The sequence below is a fragment of the Camelus ferus genome, chromosome 3 (genome assembly GCF_009834535.1).
Source record: "Camelus ferus isolate YT-003-E chromosome 3, BCGSAC_Cfer_1.0, whole genome shotgun sequence".
In the NCBI taxonomy this organism is placed as follows: domain Eukaryota; kingdom Metazoa; phylum Chordata; class Mammalia; order Artiodactyla; family Camelidae; genus Camelus; species Camelus ferus.
In genome coordinates, this window is record NC_045698.1 from 91280335 (window position 1) to 91293318 (window position 12984).

General features: G+C 38.8%; 1 protein-coding gene across 2 annotated transcripts in view; it reads right to left on the reverse strand.

The window, feature by feature from the left end:
* Positions 1 to 8789: 8789 nt before the first annotated feature.
* Positions 8790 to 12984, reverse strand: part of MEIKIN (meiotic kinetochore factor) — an 84285-nt gene continuing 80090 nt past the window's right edge. For both annotated transcript variants that reach the window (XR_004318706.1, XM_032476672.1), the window contains one exon: positions 8790 to 9200. Coding sequence is in view for 1 of the 2 variants with exons in the window: in XM_032476672.1 (XP_032332563.1) it covers positions 9192 to 9200 (9 nt within the window). In the remaining variant the exon portion in view is untranslated. The remainder of the gene's footprint in view (positions 9201 to 12984) is intronic.

Below are 12984 nucleotides of genomic sequence, written 5' to 3' on the forward strand. Positions count from 1 at the left end.
TTGGCTGGCGGTGAGCCGCATCACGTGGCGGCGCGCGGAGCAGAGTGCAAGGCGGAGGCGTGGGGCGGAGCTGGCGCCCATAGGCTCTCGAGTGGGTACCCTCACGTGGCAGCTCAGGGGGCGGGGCTTGCGCCGAGGATAGGGGCGGAGAACGAGAGGTGGGTGGGAAGACAAGGAGGAAAGCGGTCTGGTTCAGGTCTTCCTCCGTGACGCTGTCAGTTGCTATCTGAGGCGACAGTAGAGTGCCGCGGGGGGGGGGGGGGGAAGGCGCCAGGGACTTTGGAGTGCAGAAGCCTCTGGCTCCCCTCACCCACGACCAAGAGAGACGCTTAGGACGCCAGGAGCATTCGACCCTCCCCCGCCGTCACCTCCTCAGCCTCTGCGGCTTCGCGCCTCCATCTCGCGCCAGGCGGAATTCTGAGTAGACAGGGCGCGGAGCGGACAAAGAGCGGGGCCTCGGCACCGGCTGGTCTTTGAGCCCAGGGCCACAGGCCGGCCCGCGTTGAGCCGCGAGAGGTTTGGGCTCAGAGCTTGACAGCGCGGGGCTGGCTTACTAGATCTGATGAAGGACCCTGCGAAGAAACTCGCCACAGTCCTGACTCCCCGAAGAGACCAGGGACTGCCTGTTCCGGGGACTGCCTCGGCCAGGGAGTGCCGGCAACGGCCCTCAGTGTTTCCCAGTAGTGCCTCGAACCCTTACATACCAGAAATTAGCCCCTTTGGAAGAACTGGCGATAGGAGGCTCAGGATATAGATTCAATCTTAATGTCTAAGTATGGAGAGAGAGAGGAACTCTGGAATTGTGAACAAATGGGTTTGTTAGTAGGAAAACCCTACTGCACTTTTTCCATATGAACGTTCTAAAGTTATGCCCCTTAAACAGTTTATTTACATAAACCTAGCTAGTAAATATTAGTGTTCAGGGCCACTGAATGCACAGCCCTTGAGGTATCATTCGCATGGAACACAAGAGTTTGTTAGACACTAACGCACTCTGATACATATTTCAGATTCAAACGTTTTTCTTAGTGTAAGTTCACATGCTGTCATTTAGACACAATCATTTTAGTACTATTCAGATGATGTTGCCCAGCCTAATGCTCTCATTCTACAGTGCATGAAATTCACTTCTGATGACTGTGCAAGATGCTGATGTGGTCCCTGTAAGAAATACTAGGGTTGGTCTTGATTTACTAAGATGTAATATTTTATTTTCCTTTGACTTGTTAGGAATATAGTAACTTGTGTTCTGATTTGTTGCACGTCGTATTGTTGCAACATTAATGAATTTAAATAATTGGAAAGCTTTTCAAAAATAGGGGGAAAACATTTTCCAAAGAAAAACTTTGCTCATAAAAGACCTTATAGTCTTATTAAACGCAGGGAACCAAAATTTACTGGGGTTTGGATCAAACTGGTCTTATAAATTTTCAGCACTGCTACTCATTCATCCACTGCCCCTTCAGGATGAGGAACTCTGTACCATGGGACGGAATTCTCTGACAGATGTCAGGAAACTACTGGTATGTGGTTTGGAAGGTTAGATTAAAGTACTTTTTTGAAAATCTCATTTAACTAGGTATACAAATCAAACTGTCTTTTCTTTAAGTGGCTACCAACTCCCACATATTTGCACCTAGAGTCTATGTGCTAAAATAAGTGGTCTTATATAGAAAAACAAAGTAATAGGCAAAATACATATCTTGAAGAATGTAAGTAGTCAACATGTTGAATTTCAATGTTACAAGAATTTTAAAAGTACTATTTTTAGGTGATTAAGAAATTAATTTTTCATTCCACAAATGTTCAAGTGCCCCTTGTCTAGGCACTGGGATTCAAAGTAAACAAGAAGGACAGAGCTAACTTTCCATATGAGGAGACAGTAAATAAGTACACTGTAATTTCAAACTATTAGTGTTATAAACGAGAATTAAGCAATGAAATGAGTGAGTGGGGAAGGTCTCTCTGAGGAGGTGACATTTGAGGTGCTCAGGTTAAGATTCATTCAGAGCTCCTCTGCACATTACCCAAGCTCCAGAATTACTGGGCAGTACACTCTCAAAATCACAGGACTGTATCATCTATAAACTTAAGATAAATCTCTGGACTCTGGCACAAAATACTGAAATATTTCTAATGAGGCAAAAGAAGCTATGTATTTTTTTTTTTCACAAAATGTGAACACGGAATGAAAATTTTGTAAGCAAAAAATGAAGTCAATACAATTTTTTGTTTTTTCTTGTGTTTTTGTGGGGGGGGTTGTTCTGTTTTTTGCTCTGGAAGCAATTTTTTTTAAGTTAGAAAATGCACATCCTATAAGTCAATTAAGAATCAATCATTTGGGGAGGTTTTTGTTTTATACTAGCAAGTTTCTCTAAATTAGTGCAAGTGGAAACAGGCTCAAGTCTCTCAACATAGGACCAAAAACACTGAAGAATCATGGCTGTTCAATGGCTGGCACAGAGAAGAGTAGTTCCAGGTCCCCTCCAAAGGAAGTTTATAAGTACAATAACTTTGTGTACTTTCATCTTGGGAAAAAAGTTACTTCATGGATAATTATACTTAACACTACTACTTCCCACAGAGAAGCTAAGATATCTTTAAGTAGCCTCTTTAAATTTAGGAAGTCAGCATGTAGGAAATGTGAGAAAGAAAATAATTATTCATTAATGTTATATGAATGTAGAACTGTTGGGTTAGAAAATTAGACATAAGGTTACGCTTTCACTTAGGAGTAGAAGATTCAGCCTCCACTAAACCCCAACAGCCTATGGGTCTCTGTCCATCTGATTCCAATAACATTAAAGACAGGGGCAGTCCTCGCAACAGACACTTTCTGGTTACCAGACATAGTAAAAAGATTGCAATAAAACTGGAATCTTGCTCCCTTAACCACCATACTAATAGTACAACCTCAATTGTGCTAAATTTTCCTAAAACAAATTAAATTTTCATTGATAACATCTCAGAACAAGACATTCAGAATCAAGATGATCAAGTAAAAGTTCCTGAATAATATTCAGATGAACTCGGGGTACCTCAGTTTTAAAAACTCTTAACCCACAATGATTTACTGTTATATAATAAGGGGATGGCAGTGGTTTGAGGCACCAGAAAACATAAACATTCATTTATTCAATAAATATTATCTTGAGTCCCTCAAAGATCTCAGACATTGTTCTAGACAGAGTCTATTCTACTCTCAGGAACTTAGTTCTTAATGGGGAGAGGTATAGTAAATGAGATGTTTGCAAGTAGTACTAAAAGCTATGAAAGAAAGAGTTAATAGTAAACAACTGGAGGGGACCAAATTTAGATGGAGTGATCAGGAAAGTCCTCTCCAAAGATGTGAAATCTGAACTGAGGTCTAAAGAATGAAATGGAACCAGTCATGGGAAGATGGTGGTGAAGAACATTCTAGCAGAGAGAAGAAAAATTACAATGGCTCTGAGGTAGGAATGGGTTTCACCTGTTTAAAGAGAAAAAAGTCTAGAAGAGTTGGGTACACTCTGGGAGGAGGAAGATGTTCGAGATGTGGTTAGGAAGATACAAGGAGCCAGATTATGTAGGACCTTGTAAATCATAGAAATGAGATTAGATTAAATGTGATGGGAACTATTGTAGGAGTTTAGAACAGGAAAGGGAATGATTGAATTTATGATTTTAGGAGATTACTCTGGCTGCTCTGAGGAGAAGGGGTTATAAAAGAATAAGAATGGAAGCAGAGAAACAATATGAGTCTACTGTGTATTTTAGGCAATCACTGATGTTGGCTAAATATCTTAAAGGCAGAACCAACAGGATTTGTAATAGGAGTGAAAGAAAGAAAAACCAAGGATTGATTCCTAGGTTTTTGCCTTGAGCAACCAAATGGAAGGCATTTCCTGATAGAAAGACCAAGGAAAGTACAGGCTTGTATAGGAAGATCAAGCATATTACATTTGGATATATTAAGTTTGAATTGGCTATTAGACATCCATGTGGAGAATCTGAGTAGAATATATGGGGAGAAGCCAGGATGGAGAGAAACTCTGTACACAGCTCATACACAGAATTTAAAATAGTGAAATGGATGAATTTACCTAGAGAGAACGTGTATATACCGAAGAGAGTCCAGGACTAAGACTCAAAGAGGACAAGACTTACAAGTATTGAAGAGGAGGATCCAGCAAAGAAGATTGAGAAGGTACAGGAGTAGCAAGATAAGAGAAGAAAATACCCAAAAAAGAGAAAGGGTCAACTGTGTTGAATGTTGCTGAAAATTTAAATGTCCATTAGATTTGTCAACATGGACATCTTAACAAGAACAGTTTCAATGCAATTGAGTGAGCAAAAGCCTGAATGGAGTGGACTCAAAAAATAAAGAGTAGGGAGGGGGTTATAAAGCAAGTATAGACAGCAACTCTGTTTTGCTGAGATAGGGAGAAGAAAAATGAAGATTGACAGGAGATCCTCTCAGTATGAAGAGGGTGGAAAGTTGATTGTCTTCCTTTTTTTTTTTATGTAAGATATTAGAGAATTTCATATGCTAAGAGAAATAATCTAATAGAGATATTGAAACCAAGCACTTGCTATGTTCCAGGTGCTAAGAATACAATAATGAACAAGACAGGCACAGCCCTCTCACCCTTAAGAAATCAAGTAAACAAACAAGTTATTGCAGATTGTGATGAGTGCTTTTAAGGAATTAAACCTTTATCTTCAATACAAAATTGGCTTGAAATCCTCACCTTGAATTCTATTAGAAGTATACAAAAGAAGGTCCCTTATATAATGGCACACTTCTATGACAAACATTCTTTCAACAAATATTTTCCAAACACTTACTATGTTTACTGTGTGTCTGGCAGCTGGGCTAGAACCTGCAAATACAATGATGGGCAAGATGTAATTCCTGTACTGGAGAAGCTTACAGTCTTGGGAGAAAAAACAGAATCTGACAGGCAATTACATTGTGATACATTGTGATAAATGCTATGATGTGGGCAAGTAGAGAATGCTATGGGAAAACAATGAAAAACAACTAACCTTTTGGGGGAATTAAGAAGAGTTTTCTAACGGGTGAAATAAATAGGGATTAAAAATAATGATAGGTTAAAGAAAAAATGGGATAGGCTAAAGAAGATATGGGCAGGGAGAGCGTGTTTCAGGCAGATGGAGCAGCACATGCCGGGCTTGGAGGCAAGAGAGAATATAAAAATTCAGTGACCCACAACAAAATCTAGTGTTAAAACTGAACAGGATTAAGAAAACTATGTAAAATACATTTAAAAGATCAGACTTTATCCAGAGGACATTGGAGAGCTATGAGGGATTTTAAGCAGGAAACAACATGATCAGATGAGTATTTTAGAAAGCCCTCTCTGGATGCATTGTGGAAAATTGACTATAGGGTACAAGAAAAATGGTTGAGAAACTAGCAAAGAGGCTTTTACTCTAAGCTAGGCAAGAAAGTAGTGGCATGAACTCAGAGAATAGCCAAAGGAATAGAGGGGTGTGTAAAATATTGACAGCTATATAGGATTCAAAATCAACAAGACTTCATGTTGACTACCTGTGAAAAAAATAAGAGTAAGGGAGGAGTCATGGGTGATATCCAAATTTCTGGTTCAATAACTTGGATAGATGAAGATATCTAACACTGAAACAGATGACAGGAGAAAGAACTGCTTTGGGGGGAAGATAAATTCAGATTGGGGTATGTTGAGTATGAGATACCACAAGAATCCCTATAGTAATGACAAGTAAGCATTTGGCTACAAAGACCTAGAACTCTAGAAAGGTCTTGGTTGAGTCCATCAGTCAGGATGTTCTGAGGTGCACATGCTAGAAAACCCAAATTAAACTAGCATAAGCAAAAAAAAAAAAAAATTAGCTCGCATAACTAGAGTTGAAGTAGAGGACAGTTTAGGCACAGCTGAATCCAAAGACTGCAACATTGATATCAAGAATCCAGTTTCTCCATCCCAGCTCTAATTTCTCTGCGTGAACTCCATTGTCAGTCAGGGCCTCCATTTGTGAACACATGATAACTGCCGGCAGCTTTCCTTTCAGATAAAACCCTTTCAGACAGAAATCCAAGAGAAAAAGGGAGAAGTCTGTATCCCAGCATTCCCAGAAAAAGCTCTGAGATTTAATCCAATAGGATCATTTTTGGCCTTGCACCCATTTCTGAACTAATCAATGTGCCGGAGTTAGGAGGGTCCTGTTAATTAACATAAACCATTAAAGGCCCACTCCTGGAACTAAGGGTGGGTTCCACCCCACCTAAATGACTTGGAAACTCAAAATGATAACAAGATGTAGTTCCTACATTTAAGAACTTTACAATCTAGTGGAGAAAAAAATAGAATTTAAAGACAATTACAGTATATTGTGGTAAATGCTATGATGGTGACAAATACAGGCTGCCATGGGAATATAAGGAAAGACAACATCTTTTGGGAGACAGATGCAGAGACAGTCACCACACATGTCCACTACCACTATCTATGGCAGTCTGAAACAAAGATTTGGGGTCAAGTGTACAGAGATGGTAACTGAAGCCAATGGTAGATGAGATCACCTAGGGAGAATGTGTAACATAAGAAACCCTAGAATAGAACTCCAAGAAACAACAAAATTTAAAGACTCGACAGAGGAAAACGAGCCTTCAGAAGACATGGAAGAGAAAGAGTTACAGATGAGATATAAGCCTGGAGAGTAATGTTTCAGAGAGGTCATTCCTTACTGGAGGCTTTTAAGAAGATGTCTGCAACATCATTAGCCGGGATAGGTTGGGTAAAATAAAAACAGGAAAATACTCATTAGATTAGCATCAAAGAGGTTGCTGGTAGACTTGAGTGAACCAGTTCAGTGAAGAACCAGAGCTGAAACCAGACTCTATGTGTGTTGAGGGGGAGAAGGAGAAAGAGGGGAAAGGGCTGAGGGGTGAGGAATCCATGAGAAAGCTTCCAGAAAGCACTCTTTTTAGGAAACACAGGAGGGTAAAGAGGTAAAGGATTATTGGGTAGATAGAAGAACATATGGAATCAAGGGAGCGTGTAAGATATAAGATGATTCAACATTTTAAAATGCCAAGTTAGAAAGCAACAGTAGAGCAGGAGAGGTAGAAGAAAATGTCTACCTGGAAAGTTTGGGCATCACACTCTTCATGTAAATATATATGCTGTATACACAATAGGAAAGAAAGAGGCTATTCATAACTGAACAAAACATGATGAATTACACATTGGAAAGGTGAAAAAAAAACTCCAGTGAAAAAAATTTTTAATGGAAATGACATCACGAACTTTTAACTGGATTTTCTGGGTACTTATGACCTGAGATTATTTTTGTATCTTGAAGTGTAATTTGAAAATACAATTTTAAATGCTTAAAAATGAAGTTATTTAATTAGTTATATGCTGAAGTAAAGGGGTCCAGTACCACTGTTAACTTTTTTTTTAGATCACAGACTACTTTGCAAACACGATCAGAACTATGGAGACCCTCTCTCCAGAAAGAGATGGATTCCTTTTTTGATGGTCTTCCAGGCAGGCTCACTGAAAGATGTCTGAGACTTACCCACAGATAGAAAGTTAAGAGTATAACCTTCTCCTAGGATTTGCCAACAGGAATCCTCTTTGAACTTCTGACGTCTGCCAGAAAGCAAGTAGGCTTATTCTACTTTCCTTCCTCTTAATGATAATTGAAGTTATATCCTCCACTGCTGAGCCTACAACACCAATTGCAGCTCCTTCTTCCCTCTCCCCTTCTCCTGTGCTCCAGCTGATAAAAATATGGGACTCAAATAGTCTTACCTTCAAATCCTGGCTCTTGTCACTTTCTAAATTACACCAGTCTGGCCAAGTATTTCTCTCTCTAAGCTAGCTATATTTTTCTTATCAACAATATGAAACTTTCAAATGTTTACTTCCTCCAGCCCTACTAGGCCCAATCTAAGAATCAGGTATTATTCTTTCTCACAGAAAATTAACACCTGATTAAAACTATCAAATACTTTGTTCTTATTCTCATTCCTCCCTTTTGGATTATAAACTCCTTGAAGGCAGGGAATAGGCCTTCTATTTCATTTCTTCTTGCCCCTCTGCTTATCATATTTCTGCTTTTAAAACTACCACAAGATTTGCTGACTTAGTTGGCTACTGATTTAGAATTCAGGTCTAAATTTGGTTCTAGCCTCCATCATTAATGATCTCTTCTACATTTCCTGACAACTTTCGCATACTTCACCTCCAGATTAAAATACGAAACCGAAATTACAAATAGCTTTGTTAGTGACTTAGCCCTTGTCAAATCATTTACAAGAATATCTTCATAGGACTGCTATTTTAAAATGATTACCACAGGGGTTATGTAACCTCAAATCCCTTTTTCAATTTTGTGATTTTCTTTCATATTAAAGCAGCTTTGAAAATTTGCCTTATTTACTTTTGTGTATAATAACATTAGTAAAACCATCAGAGTTAAAATCTCACCAACAGTTACACACTGCACTGTGCTGACAATAGTATTGTTGCTTTTTGGGAAGGACATTTCTGAGATGACACAACAAACTGTATTACAAAAAAATGCTACAGATAGCATTAGCTAAAGAAAGTTGTTTGGGAATGAGATAATATATTAAATACTTAGTATATGATTGATTGTACGTATTATACATTCCCTGCTTCAGCAAGCCTTGAGTATAGAGTTTCTTTCAGGCAGACCTGGAATTAGGTCTCTCACTCATGTGGTTTCAATTAAGTTCTGTTAAAAATAGCTCACAATATAAGCATCAACAACTTTACTACTTTTAATCCATACAAAGGATAAACTTGGGAAAAAAACAATCAAAGGACGTTACATAGTACCTGCTGTTGGGTCTTAATAAATAGCTGAAATAATCTATTTAATATTCAGCTTTATATACAGCTGAAATAACAGTCTTCTAATATAAACTATTTGTTAATAAGACAAATACATGTATTTAAGAAGCAGACAGAAGAATGATTCTTTCTCAGCTCATCAAAAGTAATTTATAAGACTCTCAATACAATTTCAACACCAGGATATATCACAAATAATTAGAGAATTTTGATTTTTGAATTTCAGGCAGACATTCTGCTTCATGGGCTTTAACTTCACATTCAAATCTTCAAAGTGGTGAAAATTCAGCCACAGCTGCTACATCCTGCCATTTGTTTTTATTATAATATCTGGAGAAAAAAAAACAATAGATTATTTCATATATATCACAAGCAGGTGTCCAATAGTTATTAATAACCAGTCCCTGGGGGGAGAGAACCTGATGTTCATGCAACTCTAGTTTCACCCCATCAAGCCTTAGGAAACAAATCCAGAGGTCATTTAAAAAAAAAAAAAAAAGGAATAGTTGGCTCACTCCTTCCTGGACATGCTGAGGACACTTTTCTTTGGAGAGACAAAGAGACCTGCTCAATAGCATTCCAGTGGAAAGCCCAGCAAAAACGGCTGTCAGTGGCCATCACAAGGCCGCTAACCTCAGCCTTGTAACCTGGTGTAATGGATCCACTTCTCATCCCTGTCCTCCTTAGCCACCACCCAGGCAGAATCCCCCACATTTTCCTACCCATCTTTCTTTTCATTCTCCTGCTGTTTGTTGTAGCTGAACCAGGTTCTTTCCAATACAGGATTCTGGAGCCTTTCCCCTCATACCCTGTACCAGGAGATCGAGAGTGGAGCCAACTTTACCTATTCCCATTGCCAATTTCATACTATGATATACCTCACACCCTGGCCCAATCAGCCTATATCAATGGTTCTCAAACTTTGCTGTACCTTAGAGTTACCTGAGCTTTTAAAAATCCTGATATCCAGGCTATACTCCATGCTAATTAGATCAGAACCTCTTAGCAAAGGACTCAAATATCCAGGAAAAGTCTAATGTGCAGCTGTTTGAACACCAGAGACCAATATCTTTGCTCTTCAACTCTAGTCCATGGACCAGTAACCTCAATGTCACTGAGGAGTTGATGGAAATGTAGAATCCTGGGCTCCATTCCAGACCTACTGAATCAAAATCTCCATTTTAACAAGATCCACAATCAATTCACAAGTAAATTATGTTTGGGAAGTACTGACTATTCTACCCTCTACTCCTTATTCTTGCTTTCACTGATCTCAGAAAACGACTGATCACTTATTAAAGACTTTGGAAACTGGGCCACAGCCATCCTCTCCACACCAGTGTTTGAGTAACTTCCCAAGTGGTAATCAGCTCACCCAACTATCTAGTCTCATCTACCCAACCTTAGCCATCATGTTTACATCCAGGGCCATGTCCTATATTTTCCTCTGACATCACCCATAACACATCATGCCTGAAAATTTACAATACTACAATCGGACAAATCATCCTCTAACTGTCCTCCTCTCTCACTACCCTGTACCAGTAACTAATCAGTCACTGAGCTCTGGCAATTATACCAATAAACATTTTTAGGTTAGACTGGTTCCCAAATCCCAGAAATCCTGAATCAGATTGCTGAAGCAATGACCCTGGAATTTGCATTATTTATAAATCCCCCATGCGGTCTGAGCACCATACTTTGAGATACAATAGCTGAAATCCTTATTTTCTCAGCTTTGTTCATCAGAACTCTTGCAAAACTCCCACCTGATCTGTCTGCTTTCAGGCTCACTTCTTTCCAAGTTACTCCACACTTCTAGCTGGAATGATCTAACTAAAAAGCAGTTTGACCAGGATATAGTTAAAAGTCAGTATGGCATAGGAAGCTCTCCACGATCTGACCCCTGATTACTACTCAATATTCAGTTTCAGAGTCCAATCTCCACTCCAGCTGAACATAACTACTTCATTCCTTAATTACCTAGGAATACTTTAAGCTTGTGTGCCTTTATTTATGCTGGTTCCTCTGCCTAGAAGGCCTATACCCAGGATATCCCCGAGGGCTTCAGATCATCCTCCAGAGAATTTCCTACTTTCCCTATATTTCCCAAAGGATCCCACATATAGCACTACAAAAGCACCTATACCTCCACTGGACTTCCTCCATGAGATTACAAACTTCATAAAGACAGCTATGTATTTATCTCAATATTACCAGCAATCAACTGCATCTAGCACATGATATGCACACTCAGTAAATGTTTGCTGAATGAATGAACCAATCAACTACAGAACTTCATCTTTTTATTTCTATAGCCACATGACACCAAATCAACACACTTAGAAGGTCTCTATATGTCAAACTAGTCTGATTTCTTTTCCCCCGAGGAACTGGCTGGCATACTTCATCTCTGTATTTATACTGGACCAATGTGTCTGTGTCAAAGACCACACACACTTACCTGCTTATACTATGTACATGAGATGGCATAACCAAATTTATTATATACAATAACCACACAATATATTTTAGACTTTTTACAATTAAATAAAAACACAGGTGTAGTTTTCAAAGGGAAATTTAGTGAGTTAGACCTGAGGAATTAACCTATTGAGGCAAATAATAATTATTGCATAATGAGTGATTATTCTATGTCAGACATTTTACATACCTTATCTCTAGCCCTTGAAATAATTCTGTGAGGTAAGTAATTATTATGCCCATTTTACAGATAGAAGGCTAAAATTCAGGCCATTTAAGGAATGTACTCTTATTAACAGAGCTAGGATATGAACTTACGGATGTTCTACTCTTAAGTGATTGAAAGTAGAAGGATAAAGGACTACCATCCCTTGGATACTCAAATCTTTTTCCATCTCATTTGTCGTATTTCTGTGTGATACTTCTGTCTGCCATTATTATCTAAAAACTCAAACTGCCATTAAAGATATATCTATCTATCTAGGGTAAAAGCTGTTATTCTACGAGATTAAGATAGGAATCTATAACACATTATCATCCCTTCTGGAGATGAAAATAAAATAGAAACCTCAAAATCTTACTATAAGGATAGCTACAGGTTTTCTCTGATTTTCCAGAAAGTACTGTAAGCTTGGAAGTTATCCTTGACACTTTGAAGTTAAAAGTATCCTCTCCTGGGCTCCTGCAAGTGCTTTGCTCCACTACTAACTTATCACCTTATAGAGAAGACTGTGAGATCTACCTCATCACTAATGTGTAAGCCCCAGAGGGCAAAGGCTGTACTCATATCCCTAGCTAAAACTGCAGTGCCTTACGCATGCTTGTTGGATCAATTAAAGTACCAATAAATTAGACATCCATTGCTGTAACTATAAGAAGTACAAAGCAATAATTGTCCAAACTTCCTCTTGACAAAAAAAAATTTGTCTCTTTAAGTAGAATATAAAAGCAAGCCCAGTGTGTAAAGCAAAGAGGAGCAAAACTGCTCTATCTAGATAAGCTGGGAAACTCAGAGCCCCATCTACTCTATCCCACATTCTCTATTTATTTGACATCTACCCAGTCAAATTTAATGAAAATCAGCAAAGCTAAGTTCTAGTTCTGATTCTTCCAGTAATTAGCTATGTAAACTTGAGCAAGTCACTTATCAATATGGCCAGGTCATTTTTATTATATGTAAAATGAGCAAAATAGACTAGATTATTATATCGTTCTCAAATTTTAGTGCTTACTGGGACCACTTTGAAAGCTCATCAAATTGTAGATTCCTGTGCCATACCTTGAGAGATTGTAATTTACCAGGTCTGCAGTGATTCTGGTACAGGTGGTCAGAAGACCACACCAAGACAAGCCTTGGACTGGATGTTTTCTAAGGCCTCTTCCATCCAGTTGTCTGTTACCACTCTCAGACCTCTACTTACCCATAGCACCTCCTCTATCACATCTCTTTTGGACTCTTCTCGTGGTTTACTTTCACAAATTTTTCTTCTTTAATCAGCATAGTGCCAATTATTAGTGAACAAGCAGCACAAAGAACAGGGGTCCTAGACTGTCAAAAGTGAGCCTCACCCTGTAGTCCTGATTAGATTACTGCCGAACTAGCTAAACAGTTAAATGCCAGGGCTAAAAA